Source organism: Crotalus tigris, unplaced genomic scaffold, assembly GCF_016545835.1.
Source record: "Crotalus tigris isolate CLP2741 ecotype Arizona unplaced genomic scaffold, ASM1654583v1 scf7180000024339.11422700, whole genome shotgun sequence".
NCBI lineage: Eukaryota > Metazoa > Chordata > Lepidosauria > Squamata > Viperidae > Crotalus > Crotalus tigris.
Genome location: NW_024100509.1, coordinates 5565870 through 5579138, shown reverse-complemented (window position 1 = coordinate 5579138; position 13269 = coordinate 5565870). Strand labels below are relative to the sequence as shown.

Here is a 13269-nt window from a genome sequence, read left to right as displayed (position 1 = left end):
TGGGTAATAGCTTTGCTGTCAAACAACTATTGTAGACCCATAGGTCTGGAAGGGACCTCAGAAGTCTTCTATTCCAACCTCCAGCCCAAGGCAGGAGACCTTTTTCCATTTCAGATAAATGACTGTCCAATCTTTTCTTGAAGACTTCCCTCAATGGTGCACTCACAATTTTAGGAGACAAGCTGTTCCATTGGTTAATGCCTCTCACTGTCAGGAAGCTTCTCCTTAATTCCAGATTGGACATACTTAATTCCCTTAACCATTCATCTTATGATATAGTGTCCAGATTCCTTATAATCTTTGTTACTCTTCTCTGCACTTTCTGGAGTCTGAGCATCTATTTTGTATCATGGTGACCAGAACTGGATGCAATATTCCAAGTGAGGTCTCACTAGTAAATAGTACAAAAGTGGTACTATCGCTTCTCATGATCTTGATTGCACTGGCTTTTTTGGAAGCTGCAGCACACTGCTGGCTCATACCTAAATGGTAGTCACCAAGATCCCTCTCAGAGTTATTATTGTTGAGCCAAGTACACCTATTCTATACCTGTGTTTCTGATTTTTCCTGCCTAACTGCAGGACCTTACTTTTCTCATCACTGAATTGCATCTTGTTGGTTAGGATTCAACTCTGTCAAGAACCTTCTGCATCCTGAGTCTATCTTCTATTCCTCCCAGCTTGGTGTTGTCTGCAAGTTTGATGAGTTCTCCTTCTCTTTCCTCATCCAGATCATTTGTAAAGATGTTGAAGAGCAGTGGCCCCAGTACAGAACCCTGAGGTACTCCACAGCATGCTTCCCTCCATGTACACGTAATTCTATTGAGGACTACCCACTGAATATGGTTGGTCAGCCAATAGCAAATCCATTTGGTGGTGGTACTATTTATCCCACATTGTTCTATCTTACCAAGAAGTAGACTGTGGTCTACTTTATCAAATGTGTTGCTGAAGTCCAAGTAAAGTGTATCCACATCATTTCCCTGCTCCACTAATTTAGGCACTTTATCAAAGAAAGCAGTAAGGTTCATTTGGCATGATTATTTTTAAGAAACCCATGCTCGCTTCTTGGTATTACTGTTAGGACGTTTTTTTTTTCTAATATTCAGTTTCCCCTCATACAATTTAATTTGTAGATCATATCATTATTGACATTCTTTGAAGATATTCTGTAAACCCTTTTTAAAGTTTGTCCAGAACTGTACATAGTACAGATAGTCCTCTACTTACGTTCATTTAGTGACCATTTGAAGTTACAACAGCACTGAAAAAAGTGACATGACCATTTTGCAGTTATAACCTTTGCAGCCTCCCCATGGTCATGTGATCAAAATTCAGATGCTTGGCAAATGACTCATATTTATGACAGTTGCAGTGTCCCGGGGTCATGTGAACCCCAACCCCTTCTGTGACCTTCTGCAAGCAAAGTCAGTAGAGAAGCCAGATTCACTTAACAACTGTATTACTAACTTAACAACAGCAGTGATTCACTTAAAAACTGGGGCAAGAAAAGTCATAAAATGGGCAAAATTCACTTAACAAATGTCTCACCTAGCAACAGAAATTTTGGGCTCAATTGTGGTCATAGGTTGAGGACTACATGTACTTGAAATGAGGTCTAAGTAAAATAGAATAAAAAGAAACAAAGCTTTTTATTAAAGGAACAAAGAGCAACAAAAATGATTAGAGGCTTGGAGGCTAAAACATGAAGACCGGTTTCAGGAATTGGGGATGGTTGGTTTAATGAAACGAAGGACTGGGGGTGCCATGATAGCAATGTTCCAATATTTGAGAGGCTGAAACAAAGAAGAGGGGGCTAACCTGTTTTCCAGAGCGTGTGAAGGCAAGACAACAAACACTGGATGGAAACTAATCAAGGAGAGATTCAATCCAAAACTAAGGAGAAATTTCCTGACAGTGAGAACAGTCAATTAATGGAACAGCTTAACTTCAGAAGTTGTGGGTGCTCCATTAGTGAAGGCTTTTAAGAAGACACTGGACAACCACCTGTGAGAAATGGTATAGGGTTGGACCAGAAGCCCTCCAAGGTCCCTTCCAATTCTGTTATTCTATTATTTTGTTATTCTGAAACAATTATTTTCCATGATTTGAAAATTATAGTTCTCTTGATGGATTGTATTTACTTTTTTTGCAGCCACATCTCGTTGGTTATATTTAAGTTATAATTTAACAAGGTATACTTTTCTCTAATATATAATTTTTGTATTCTAAGTAAAGAACTCAGTTCTGTTCCATTTCATTATTTCATTTTCACTCATTCTTCTAATATATTGATATCATACAGAATTTTATTTCTGTATCCTGGGATATCTATCTCATCCAATATTGGGTAATCTACAAATTTGGTAGGATAGTAGCCCCTATTCTTCAAATTCATTCATAAGCATACTGAAAAAAAGAGGACCAAAACCCTACCTTTGTGGAACCTCACACAGTATCTCTCTCCAATGTGATGAGGAACCACTGATAAACACTCTTTATGCTTTTTGAGAAAGCTATGCATATATTTTAATTATCTTGCCATCCATCCTGAATGATATGTCATTGAGTTCTTGTCAGATGATTTGCTGACGTCAATATGTCTACAGCATTCTCAAAATCTATTCAAGAGGCAAGATTAGGCTAGCAAGATTTATTATTGACAAATCTATGATGGTTTCTATTTTTAATCTCCTCTGCTAAATTTTAGCATAAGATTTATCAGCCTGCAGCTTGTTTGGTCTTCCTTTTTATTCTCTTTAGGGTGAAAAGATGGGTATAACATTTGCTCTCTTTCAGCCAGGTAGGAGATAATACATAAAAAGATTTGTACTTCAGCTAGTTCATCTATCACCCCAAAATTCAGTTTATCACTTTCTAATGATTTAAGTTGATTTAAAGTAAACAAGTATATATATGTTTCCATTAAGCTAGAGTTTAATAGATTTTGTTCTTTTAACTTGCCCTTTACAGTTTCCTGGTAAAGTGCCTACTTTTTTGGTTAGAGAAAACTGAACCAACAGAGAAACTGAATAGTGTTAACTGTTTCCTTGTTAGCATTAACTTCATTGAGCTGCTGAAAATTAAGAACTCTGGGATTACATGATCATTTCCCCACAGTTACTGCATTAGTCACTCCTTCAACTAAATTTTTTCAGTGATGGAATTGAATGCAATTTGGATAGAACTGTATTAATAAAATGTCAAGGTTTGAAATAAAAGATAATACATGAATTGAGCAGATACTTGAGAAGGTGCTTTTGAAAATTAGTGTAGACAGACAAATGGGAATGAAGAAGAATCAGTAGCAATATTTAGCATACCAATGCAGCAACAATATTCAGATGTTCAGATTTCCGTGTTCCAATTGGCTAATTCCTTGGAAATTTAGAGAACAAGCTAAGAAGTAAATAGAAGGGATAGATAGGAATTAGGTAAATTTCCACACAAGGGCTATCCTCTGACTTCTGCCCAAGTCCCCAGCTGTTGTAAAATCATTAAAATCATTTCTGACTCAAAACACATAGTCAGAATAAATCAGTCTAAAAACACATGGGAAAGAATGTAATTTCTTTTTCTGCAAGTTCAGCAAAAAGGAGGGGATTAACAAAACCCATCATGTTTTGAGACTTAGATTCTGCCTTTGGATCTTAAAATCTGATCTTCAGCTTATCTGGCAATCAAAATGATGTAGTTTTTATCTGAGTAATTTGCTGATGCTGAGTGATCTGTCTTTTCTTTGTCCTAGATTTCATGTCACCCATATTGAAAAAACCCCCACTTCCCATGAATCTCAGGAGGAATCTTTTCATGAGAACAAGCTGGATGTAGCTGATACAGACCAGGAGACTTATAGCAATAAGAAACTTCAGTGGATTGGGTCACGAAATGGAATTGTTCATACAGATGGAGTACAGGAAAAATTTTTATCTCAGTCAGCTTCTGAAAGCCCACCAAAGGAGACTACTGCAGATGGTTTAACTCGATCAGAGACTTATTTAAATTTAACAGCCAATACAAATATAGTCATAAATGAAACAAAGGGAGGACACCCCAAGGCACAAAGTTCTTCACAAGAAGCAATAAACTCTGCCATTAGTTATGTAACTGAAACTAACTCCACTTTAGGACACAAAGACCTTTCATCAGAAGAGCTAGAGGAGGATAAAAAAGCTGAACAGATGGGCCATCAGAGAGCAGCTTATGAAGTATCAGACAACAAACAAGGACAAGTTCTTTCAATAGGATCCAAACTCGAAATGTGCCCAGTAGAGCAAGTGGCACAAAACATCAGGTAGTTACTTCTAATTTCCTTTTTGTTTTCTCCTATGTACATCTAGAAATTCACAATCTGCATTTTTGTTCTTTCAGTACATAAAGCCGTTAGAAAAATATGAATCAAACATTGATTCACACAACAGTTCTAAACTTATACAGTGTGCTGTGGCCATTGAAAAAGCTGGGACTGTGTAGCACAAATTCCTTTGTGAAAATGGTGAAATGAGGGCAACATCTTTAGGGAAATTGAAATGCCAAATAAGTATACCTTTTTAAGAATTGTGGAACTTCAAATACACAAATTTCAGTGACTACTGAATAGTTTCTTGGTATGCTACTCTCTTGTTGACTTGTAGCTGATGCTCTCTTGGGACGAATAATACGAAAAAGATCCTGAAAGCAATATGAAGAGACTACTGTAGGCAGGAAAGAGAAAAAGAGCACAGATGATATTCTTATCTGATGGAAGGTCAACTGTTGGCTCAAAGGAGGGTACCACAGAGAGAACTTTGGATTTGGGGACCATGTTTTACAATACCTACAAAAAGGCCTTCTGGCAGGGGATGGACTACAATCCACAAGAACTGGGAATAATGTGTTTGGGAAACAGTTGGCTTAGCTTATCCAAGGGCTTTAAACTAAAACTGGAAGGGGAGGGAGACAAATCTTCAGGAAACATAAACCCCACAATAACCAATCAAACAAGAAGGAAAGGAGTGGCAAGAAGGAAGAGGAACTCAGGTACAAAACAGGAGAAATAGGAAGCAAATACAAGGTCAGGTCTCCTTAAGGTATAAAGGACTCAGATGCCTATACATTATTCCTCAAAGTATGGGGAACAAACAGAGTGTACCTGAAATCCAGGTATGATATTGTTGCCATTATTGAAACCTATTTATATTTCACATTTCTGAACTGCCCATCTCCCTCAAAGAAGGACTCAAAACTTGGTGGGATGGAATCCATGATTCAAAAGTACTGCCAGAAAGATATAAATTGTTAAAAAAAATAAACAAAAGAGGAGGGGGAATTGCATTGTCCATAAGAAATCACTACTCCTCTACTGAAATACACAGCACCAAGGAGAGAAGCCTTCTCAAATGCATTAGAGCAGGGCTTTTCAACCTTTTCACCCATTGTATCACTTTTAGGATATGGCAATATCTGAGTACCACCAGTCGCCTAGCAAGGTGTCAAAAACTTGATGACCAAAAAAAAAAAGGAAAAAAGTGATGAAGTACAGGTAGTCCTCAACTTACAACAGTTCGCTTAGTGACGAAGTTATAATGGCACTGAAAAAAGTGCCCCCCAAGCCGAGCAAGACACCTGCCTGCCCGCCCGGCGGTGCTCTTCCTCCTGTCCGAGGTTTTCATTGTTGTAAGCATTTCTGTTGAGGATTGGCAGCGGGAGTGGGGTGGGTGTTTGGTTTTTATTCCCCCCGTCTGTGGGTGGTTGCAGCAGGTTTTGGTCACTTCACATGACCCTGGGACACTGTGACCGTCATAAATATGAATCAGTTGCCAAGCATCTGAATGTAAATCACAAGACCCTGGAGTTGCTGCAACATTCCAGCTGATCGGCCCTTCTTCTGGGCTCAGCAGAAGCTCCAGGATCAGCGCTGAGCTCCAGCTGGAGCCTGGCGCTGATCCTGGCGCTTCTGCTGAGCCCTGACAGCCCTGCAGCTCCAGCCATCTCTCGCTCAGGCTTTGTGGTGCTGCCACCGCTTCAGCTCATTCCCCTCCTCCACTATCATTTTCTAGGATGATTGCGTACCACCTGCCAGGTGCCAATGTACCACAGGTGGTCCCCATACCACTGGTTGAAAAGCCTTGCATTAGAGGAAAAATAAACAACATAATTGTATATGCAAGCCACCCAGCCAAGCAGAGGAAATTGATGAACTGTTTGCTAATCAGTTAGTTAAGGTATGCAGAAACACACCTCTGTAGTAATGGAGGACTTTAACTACCCTGACATCAACTGGGAGACAAACTGCAGCCAAGTGGGAGATCAAACAGGTTCTAGTTGACTCCTTTGTCACCCAAAAGGTAGGTAAGAGAACTAGAGGGTCAACTATATTGGATTTAATTCTTACCAATAGTAATGAAACGATAGGATGAAAGTTGTAGAAACCCTGGGGATGAATGTCCATGTCATATTAAAATTCAGCATAATGCAGGCAGAGGTAATTGAACCAAGTCACTAGATTTTAGACTTCAACAAATTGAGAGAGATTAGAGAGATTCCAAGGGTGGAAGGAAAAACAAGATGCATGGGAATCTGAAAAATGAGTTCATAAAAACCTAATCAAACACAATACCACAGAGAAATAAAAACAAGGGCCCAGTGTTCAAACCTGCATGCACAGTGATTTCTCTGACAAACTGAAAGAAAAGTGGACAAGTATAAAAAATGGAAAAAGGGACACATAACCAAAGCAGAATACCAGCAAATATCCAATATCTGCAAAAACGGAGTCAGGAAAGCTAAGGTTCAGAATCTACTAAGATTTGCAGCAAATGTCAAAAATAACAAAAATAAGTTTCTTTTGTTATATGGAATAGAGAGTTGGAAAGGACCTTGGAAGTCTTCTAGTCCAACCTCCTCCCCAAACAGGAGACCCTATACCATGCCGGACAAATGGCTGTCAAATTTTACTGTCAGGAAATTTCTCCTTAATTCTAGGTTGGAACCTCTCTTTGATAATTTTCCATCCTTCTTGTTCTGCCCTCAGGTGCTTTGGAAAATAGGTTGACCCCTTTTCTCTGTAGCCCCTCAAGACCGCTATCATATTATCCCTAGTCCTTCTCTTCATTAAACTACACATACCTAGTTCCTGCAAATGTTCATCATAAGATTTAGCTTTCAGCCCCCTAATGATTTTTGTTGGTCTTCTATGCATTCTTTCTCGAGTGCCAACATCTTTTTTGTGTTGTGGTGACCAGAACTGGGTGCAGTATTCTAAGTGTGGCCTCACTAGTACAGTATAAAGCAGTAAAACTGTGATCTTGTACTGTCCCTGTATTGAAGCAGCCTAGGACTTCATTGTTTTTTTTTTTTGGCAGTTGCAGTACACTACTGGCTCATACCTAAGTGGTTGCCCACTAGGATACCTAGATCCCTCTTATAGATATTGTTATTTAGCCATGTACTACCTATTCTACCCATTCACTTGATTTTTCTTACTTTTCTTACCACTGAAGTGCATTTTGTTTAATAGGGCCCAGTGTTCAAGTCTGTCAATATTTTTTTCTAGATCTTAAGTCTATCTTGTAAAGCGTTGACAGTTCTCCCCAGCTTCATGTTGTCTGCAAATTTGATGAGTTCCCTTTCTATTCCCTTATCTAAATAAAGTTATGCAGCCAAGGAACATGAAGGGAAAGCAATATTTTTGCTTTTGGTAATATACGTATTTAGTGGCATACAACTTACTCAAAAACAGAAAAATTATGTGATTGTCCTGTAAAAAAACTTGAGTATCTGAATGTGGCATTTGAGAGAAGTAAGCATCACAAAAGAGGTATAAACAAAAAAACAGATCTTTTGAGGAATTCTTCACTAATGTAAATCTGCTAAACCTGGATTATAATTTTGTCCAGCGCGTATAAAATGAAAATAAAGGGAAAGCGGGAAAGAGAGAAGTTTAGGATAAAGGAAAAAAACCCATATTAACTTCCAACTCATTTCAATGCAGTACAGTAGAATGAGCGTAATAACATTACAGCCTCAACTGTTTATAATAACAGCATAACAAGTTGGAAGGGACATTGGAGGCCCTTTACCATGCCAGACAAATGATTGTCCAGTCTCTTCATAAAAACCTCTAGCGATGGAGCACCTACAACTTCTGAAGCAAGCAGTTCCACTGATTGATTGTTCTCACTGTCAGGAAATTTCTCCCTATTTCTAGGTTGGTTTTCTCTTTGATTGGTTTCCATCCATTACTTCTTATCCTTCTTTCAGGTGCTTTGGAGAATAGGTTGATCCCTTATCTTTATGGCAGCCATTCAAATATTGGAATACTGCTATCATGTTTTTTTATGCATAAAGCATTCTCGCTCCTGTCAACATGTATAAGAACAAAATTCCATTTTTTTCAAGTTCTTTATCCATGAAACTTGGGACAAAATTCTCTGGTTTAATTTATACATTAAAACAAATGTACAAATTAAACCAAAGAATTTTGTCGTCTAGTTTAATATAAAATCTTCTGTATTAAACTATGAATCTTACTCCAATATTTCTTTGCCTTGTCAGAAGTCCATCAAAGATAGTAAAATCTTCTTTCCTTACATTTACATTTCCAACATATATTAGAGAAGATGAGAAGATAATGGGCATAAAAATCAAGAAAGAAGTTTATAAATTGAGAGCTTTTGCTGATGATTTAGTTATATTCCTACAAGACCCCAAACTGGTATAGAACACTTGATGAAGAAGCTAAATGACTTTGGAATTTTAGCAGGCTTCAGAATAAATAAAATGCTTGTTAAGAATATGCCTTTTCAAAATTATGAAATATTGATTAGAAAGTTAGCTTTTAAGGTGATGAAAAAATATAAATATCTTGGGGTTACACTGACAAATACAAATTCCAAACTCTTTCAAAAGAATTTTGTACTTATATGGAATGACAATAAAAAATGAATTAAGATAATTTGCAATTATCCCAATTGGTAGAATCTCTGTAATTAAGATGAATATTTTATCAAAGAAGTTATTTTTATTTTAGGCTTTGCTAATATTGACAGCCAACACCTCATTTAAACAATGGCAAAAGAATATTTCTAAATTCATATGGCAAGGGACAAAACTCCAAGAATTAGATGAAAATGATTGCAAGATCCCAAAGAAAGAGGAGGTTTAGGTCTACTGGATTTGTACTTTGATGCTTGCTGCTTAGTGTAGATGAAAGAGTGGGTGACTCTCTAAAGCAAGAGATTACTCAAGGACTATGAGCTAAGATTTGGATGGCATGCCTACATATGGCATGACAAGGTTAAGAGGAATGCTGACTATTGAAGAATAATTTTGTTAGATGTGCCGTCCTAAGGGTTTAGAATAAATATAAAATAAGATTCTCAGTGAAGGTACATCTTTATATGTCATCTCAGAAAGCTTTTTTTTTTTTTTTCAGAAAAGAAACAATGGTGAGCCCAGACTGGTAGATATATGACTAAATAATAATTTTCATTCAAAGTGAATGTACTCTTAAATCTAAAAAAAAGTTGGAGTCAGAAGGATGTCATAAATTTACATATATAAAATTGAAAGATTTAAACTAGACAAAAAGGGTCTGACCTTGCAAAAATGAATTTGAAATCATATTGTGTGGAAATGATGAACATGCAGTTGCCAAGGTTTATAAACTGTTATTGAAATTGAATTTGAAGAAAGAATATGTGAAACAAAACATGATTCAGTGGGCAAAGAATTTTGGGTATAATATAATGCTTGAACAATGGGAACACATCTGGATGAAGGGTTTAAAATTTGCCCTGAATTATAACATGGAAGAATTTTTTTATAAAATGATATGCCTTTGTTATTTAACACTGGATAAATTGTCAAAGAAGTATAAAGGTCTTAGCAGATCCCAAATGGCAGAAAAGACTTCTGCAGGATGTTGATTTGCTCTGAGCAATTACTCTTTAGATTGAAATTCTAGAAAACAAAGCTGACATTGCCACTGTAGATTGAGCATACAATGAGCAGTTTAATTTATTAAAGAAGCAAGTGTGCACTCTGCAAAATTTTAAATTGAACTAGTGTCCCTCTTCATCAGACACAGGTTCATGAACTTGAAAAATAGTGTAATACTTTTACACTATTAAATACTTGCATTATTTTGTGGTTGTTGGCATTTAGAACAATCCATTTACAAAGGAATTGCATAAGCCTGGTCAAAGAGACAGTTGCTGTTATCATTGAAGAGAGGTGCCTTGTACATACTCCCACACACTCCCACACATAATGAAATACCTCTTCTGAAGAATGGATGTCCCCAATCTTTCTGGCTTTGCAGACCAGCGTGGGGGAGGGGAGGAGAGGATGGTTCTGCGTGAGCGGGGTGCATGTGCAAGCAGCCCACCTGCTGCTTGCACAAATGGAGCTGTGTGCATGCGTGTGCTTGCCCATCGCTCGCGCAAATGAGAACTGCATGCACACAGTACTCACCCACAATTTGTACAAGTGGAGCTGCGTGCATGCGCTTGTCTGATGCTTCTGCAGCCCGGTCCTGGCCTAGAGGTTGCAGACCCTGCCCTAAGCAGTCTTACAGAATAATTGCATACTGAAGCTATTTTAACTATGCACTTACATAGATGTTGATTAATATAAGTTTTGCCTATGATTGGAACTAGAAGATTTGGCTAATTCCTAGGAAAGAGAGATATGCTAAAATAGATTAAAGAATGATAGTAATAATTAAAGGAAGTTAAGACTAGAACCTCATAATGAAAGCTGAGCTTGGAAATCTGCAAATGTTCCCCTTTATTCTGTTCACTGTGCTGGGAATAGGCCAATTTCAATAAAGATCAAAATAATCCTCTGTGAGGGCTTATCTTAACCATCATTTTAATTATTCTATGAAAACAGAATAAATTATTTTTAACTGATTATGAGACCAATTTTTAATTTCTGTTTATATAAGCGACAAAAACCCTGGCATGTGTAGGACAAGGGCATTAGTGTTCAAGTAAACCAAGCAGGTAAAACTATAGCATCAGGCTTGTAGAAACCCCAGAATAGTACTTAATCCTGCTGGGAATGAATTTGCAATGGGACTCCAATAAAATGGCATTTTTGATACCATCTTTGTTCTTTCAGGTCCTACCAACTGCACGGTCAGGGTTGCTAAGGAGAGAGAGCCACATGGAATGGACTTCGGGCTTGCAGGGATGAAGTTGCTACATTAAAGTAGACTAGTCCTGGCTGGAAAAGCTATTCTCTACTTGGCATGGTCAGACCATCAAAAGGACATACTATTGTCATCAGTAAGGCTGGCAAGTTCCATATTCCCATTACATTCTCTGTGCAAAAGCAGAACAATAATCACGGACAGGAGCATGTTGTAAAAAAAACCCAATCATTAGTGGAAATCCAAGCCTCTCCGTACTCTTGAAAACTTTGCTAAAGTCAATCTTTGACTAATATGTGTCTTTTAAGAGAACAGGATGTATAAGCATGCCTTTCCTGATAAGAATTCTACTCTTCACCATACTGAAGTTCAGTATGTGGTACTTGCAACAAACCCAGTCTCGTAGACTAAAGCTTCAATGATTAACAATAGAAAGTAACTAACAAATTATTCTAGCTCATAGCAGTTGTTGGCATTCATCTCCCACACAAATGTTTCCCTAGCAGCTCTGGCTGGCATACTTCTGAATCACCATGGTCTTGTTTCTTTCAGAGGGCAAACCACATCCTCCAGATCCCAAGAGAACTCAGCCATGTAGGGAATGAATAGGGAAAAAAGTTCTGGGTCCTTCGCTTGTGTAGTGACTCAGATAAACAGCTAAATTATTTAGAGTTGTGTGCATACCTGTGCCCATTTTAACTTTGAAATACAGTGACTCTGAGGTCTTTATTAAAGTGGTATTTGACTTGTAAGTGCTGTATACCCAGGAGCAATGGAGTTGCCAAGCATTGAACAAATCTTGCTATTTAGGAACTGCATTTTCTTTATTGAGTGCAGATCTGTCTCAGCCCAGGGGAAAAGCACTTTTTCTAGGAATGCAATAAAGAAAAAGGCATTTCCCTACCTAATGGTAGGAAAACAGTATTCTAAGTACAGTATACTCTTCTTGTTTTCACAAATCTATAACTCCCATAACATAGTCAAGCAGCAACTTGCTTTGAGCTTTTTCATTGTAGTGTTAATTGCAAAAGGTGTGGACATGTACACATGACAGATACTTTTGCTCAGTAAAAAAAAAAACTTATAGGTTCACATGAAAATTCTGGATAGGTTTTTCTTTCTAGAAATAGAGACTTGAATCTGAATGTTGGGATCAACTAAATCCTTTAAAACTTTCGTATCATGCTCTTCTGTAAATGTTAATTAAAAAGCCATAACAAATCCTACTTCATTTTTGTGTGTGTGAAATCAAATAATACTAATGTGTTTAAATGCAGTAAATATGAAAAAAATATAGTGGCTCAACATCTGTTGCTTTTCAACGATAGAACACAGGAACTACTACTCTGAAGAAAGCAGTAAAAGAATAAGAATAGGAAAAAATGGACAGATGGCTAGATCTATTAAATTTATTCTGTTGGAATTTAATCTACAGAGACTCTTCTGCCATCTTGGGAAGCTCCTGAGCCCAATGCAGATTTTCTCATTACCTTGCAAGTTCAGTTTAAAAACAGATGATGAGGGCTGTTGACAGGTGGGTGGATGTGTTGCTTCTGATTCAGCCAGTACTAACAGTAACTATCCACTGCTTCTGCCAGTCTAGGACAACAATTCAAAGTTGCTTGTTCGGAAGAGAAGAATTTGCCTTTCTCAAGATTCATGTATGTAGTCCATAAATAGCATATTTTCTGAATGAATCATTTAGCAATTGAGAAGGCACAATTTTGTATAGGGCTGAACAATATGGGAGTGCACAATGTGGTGGAAAGTGGTCAATAGGAGTTGAGCAGAAGCAACCCCTGACAGCATTATTACCTGAGTCACCACCACTGAAGCATCACAGATTATGCATACAGCAAAGCTTGTGTTTAGAGAAATACTTTAGGGTCAGCTCAGCTTAATATAAAATTAAACACCTTGGCTAGAGACTAGAGATGAATCAAAAGATGCGTCTTGAAGTCATCTTAAGAAATAGCAATTCTTCAGTCCACAAGGGAATTTTTTCTCTGAAATGATATCTTCTTAATTTAATAAATTCATCATCTTAGAACTGTGAGCCTATTGGTCTTTTTCAAGAATGACAACTATTTACAGAAAGAATAGCACTTTTTTAAAAAAAAAATCTGGAATCTG

At 37.5% G+C, this 13269-nt stretch overlaps 1 protein-coding gene across 9 annotated transcripts in view; it reads left to right on the top strand.

Annotated features, from left to right (window-relative positions):
- RELL2 (RELT like 2) overlaps positions 1–12362 on the top strand; it is a 48913-nt gene extending 36551 nt beyond the window's left edge. For 5 of the 9 annotated variants that reach the window (XM_039326171.1, XM_039326176.1, XM_039326175.1 and 2 more), the window contains 3 exons: positions 3748–4293; positions 9415–9427; positions 11106–12362. In XM_039326171.1, coding sequence (XP_039182105.1) covers positions 3748–4293; positions 9415–9427; positions 11106–11180 — 634 coding nt within the window. In that variant the 3' untranslated portion in view covers positions 11181–12362. Of the gene's footprint in view, positions 1–3747; positions 5142–9414; positions 9428–11105 lie in introns of all 9 variants that reach the window. The other 4 variants (XR_005554632.1, XR_005554631.1, XR_005554633.1 and 1 more) reach the window with 4 other exon arrangements.
- Positions 12363–13269: the final 907 nt, after the last annotated feature.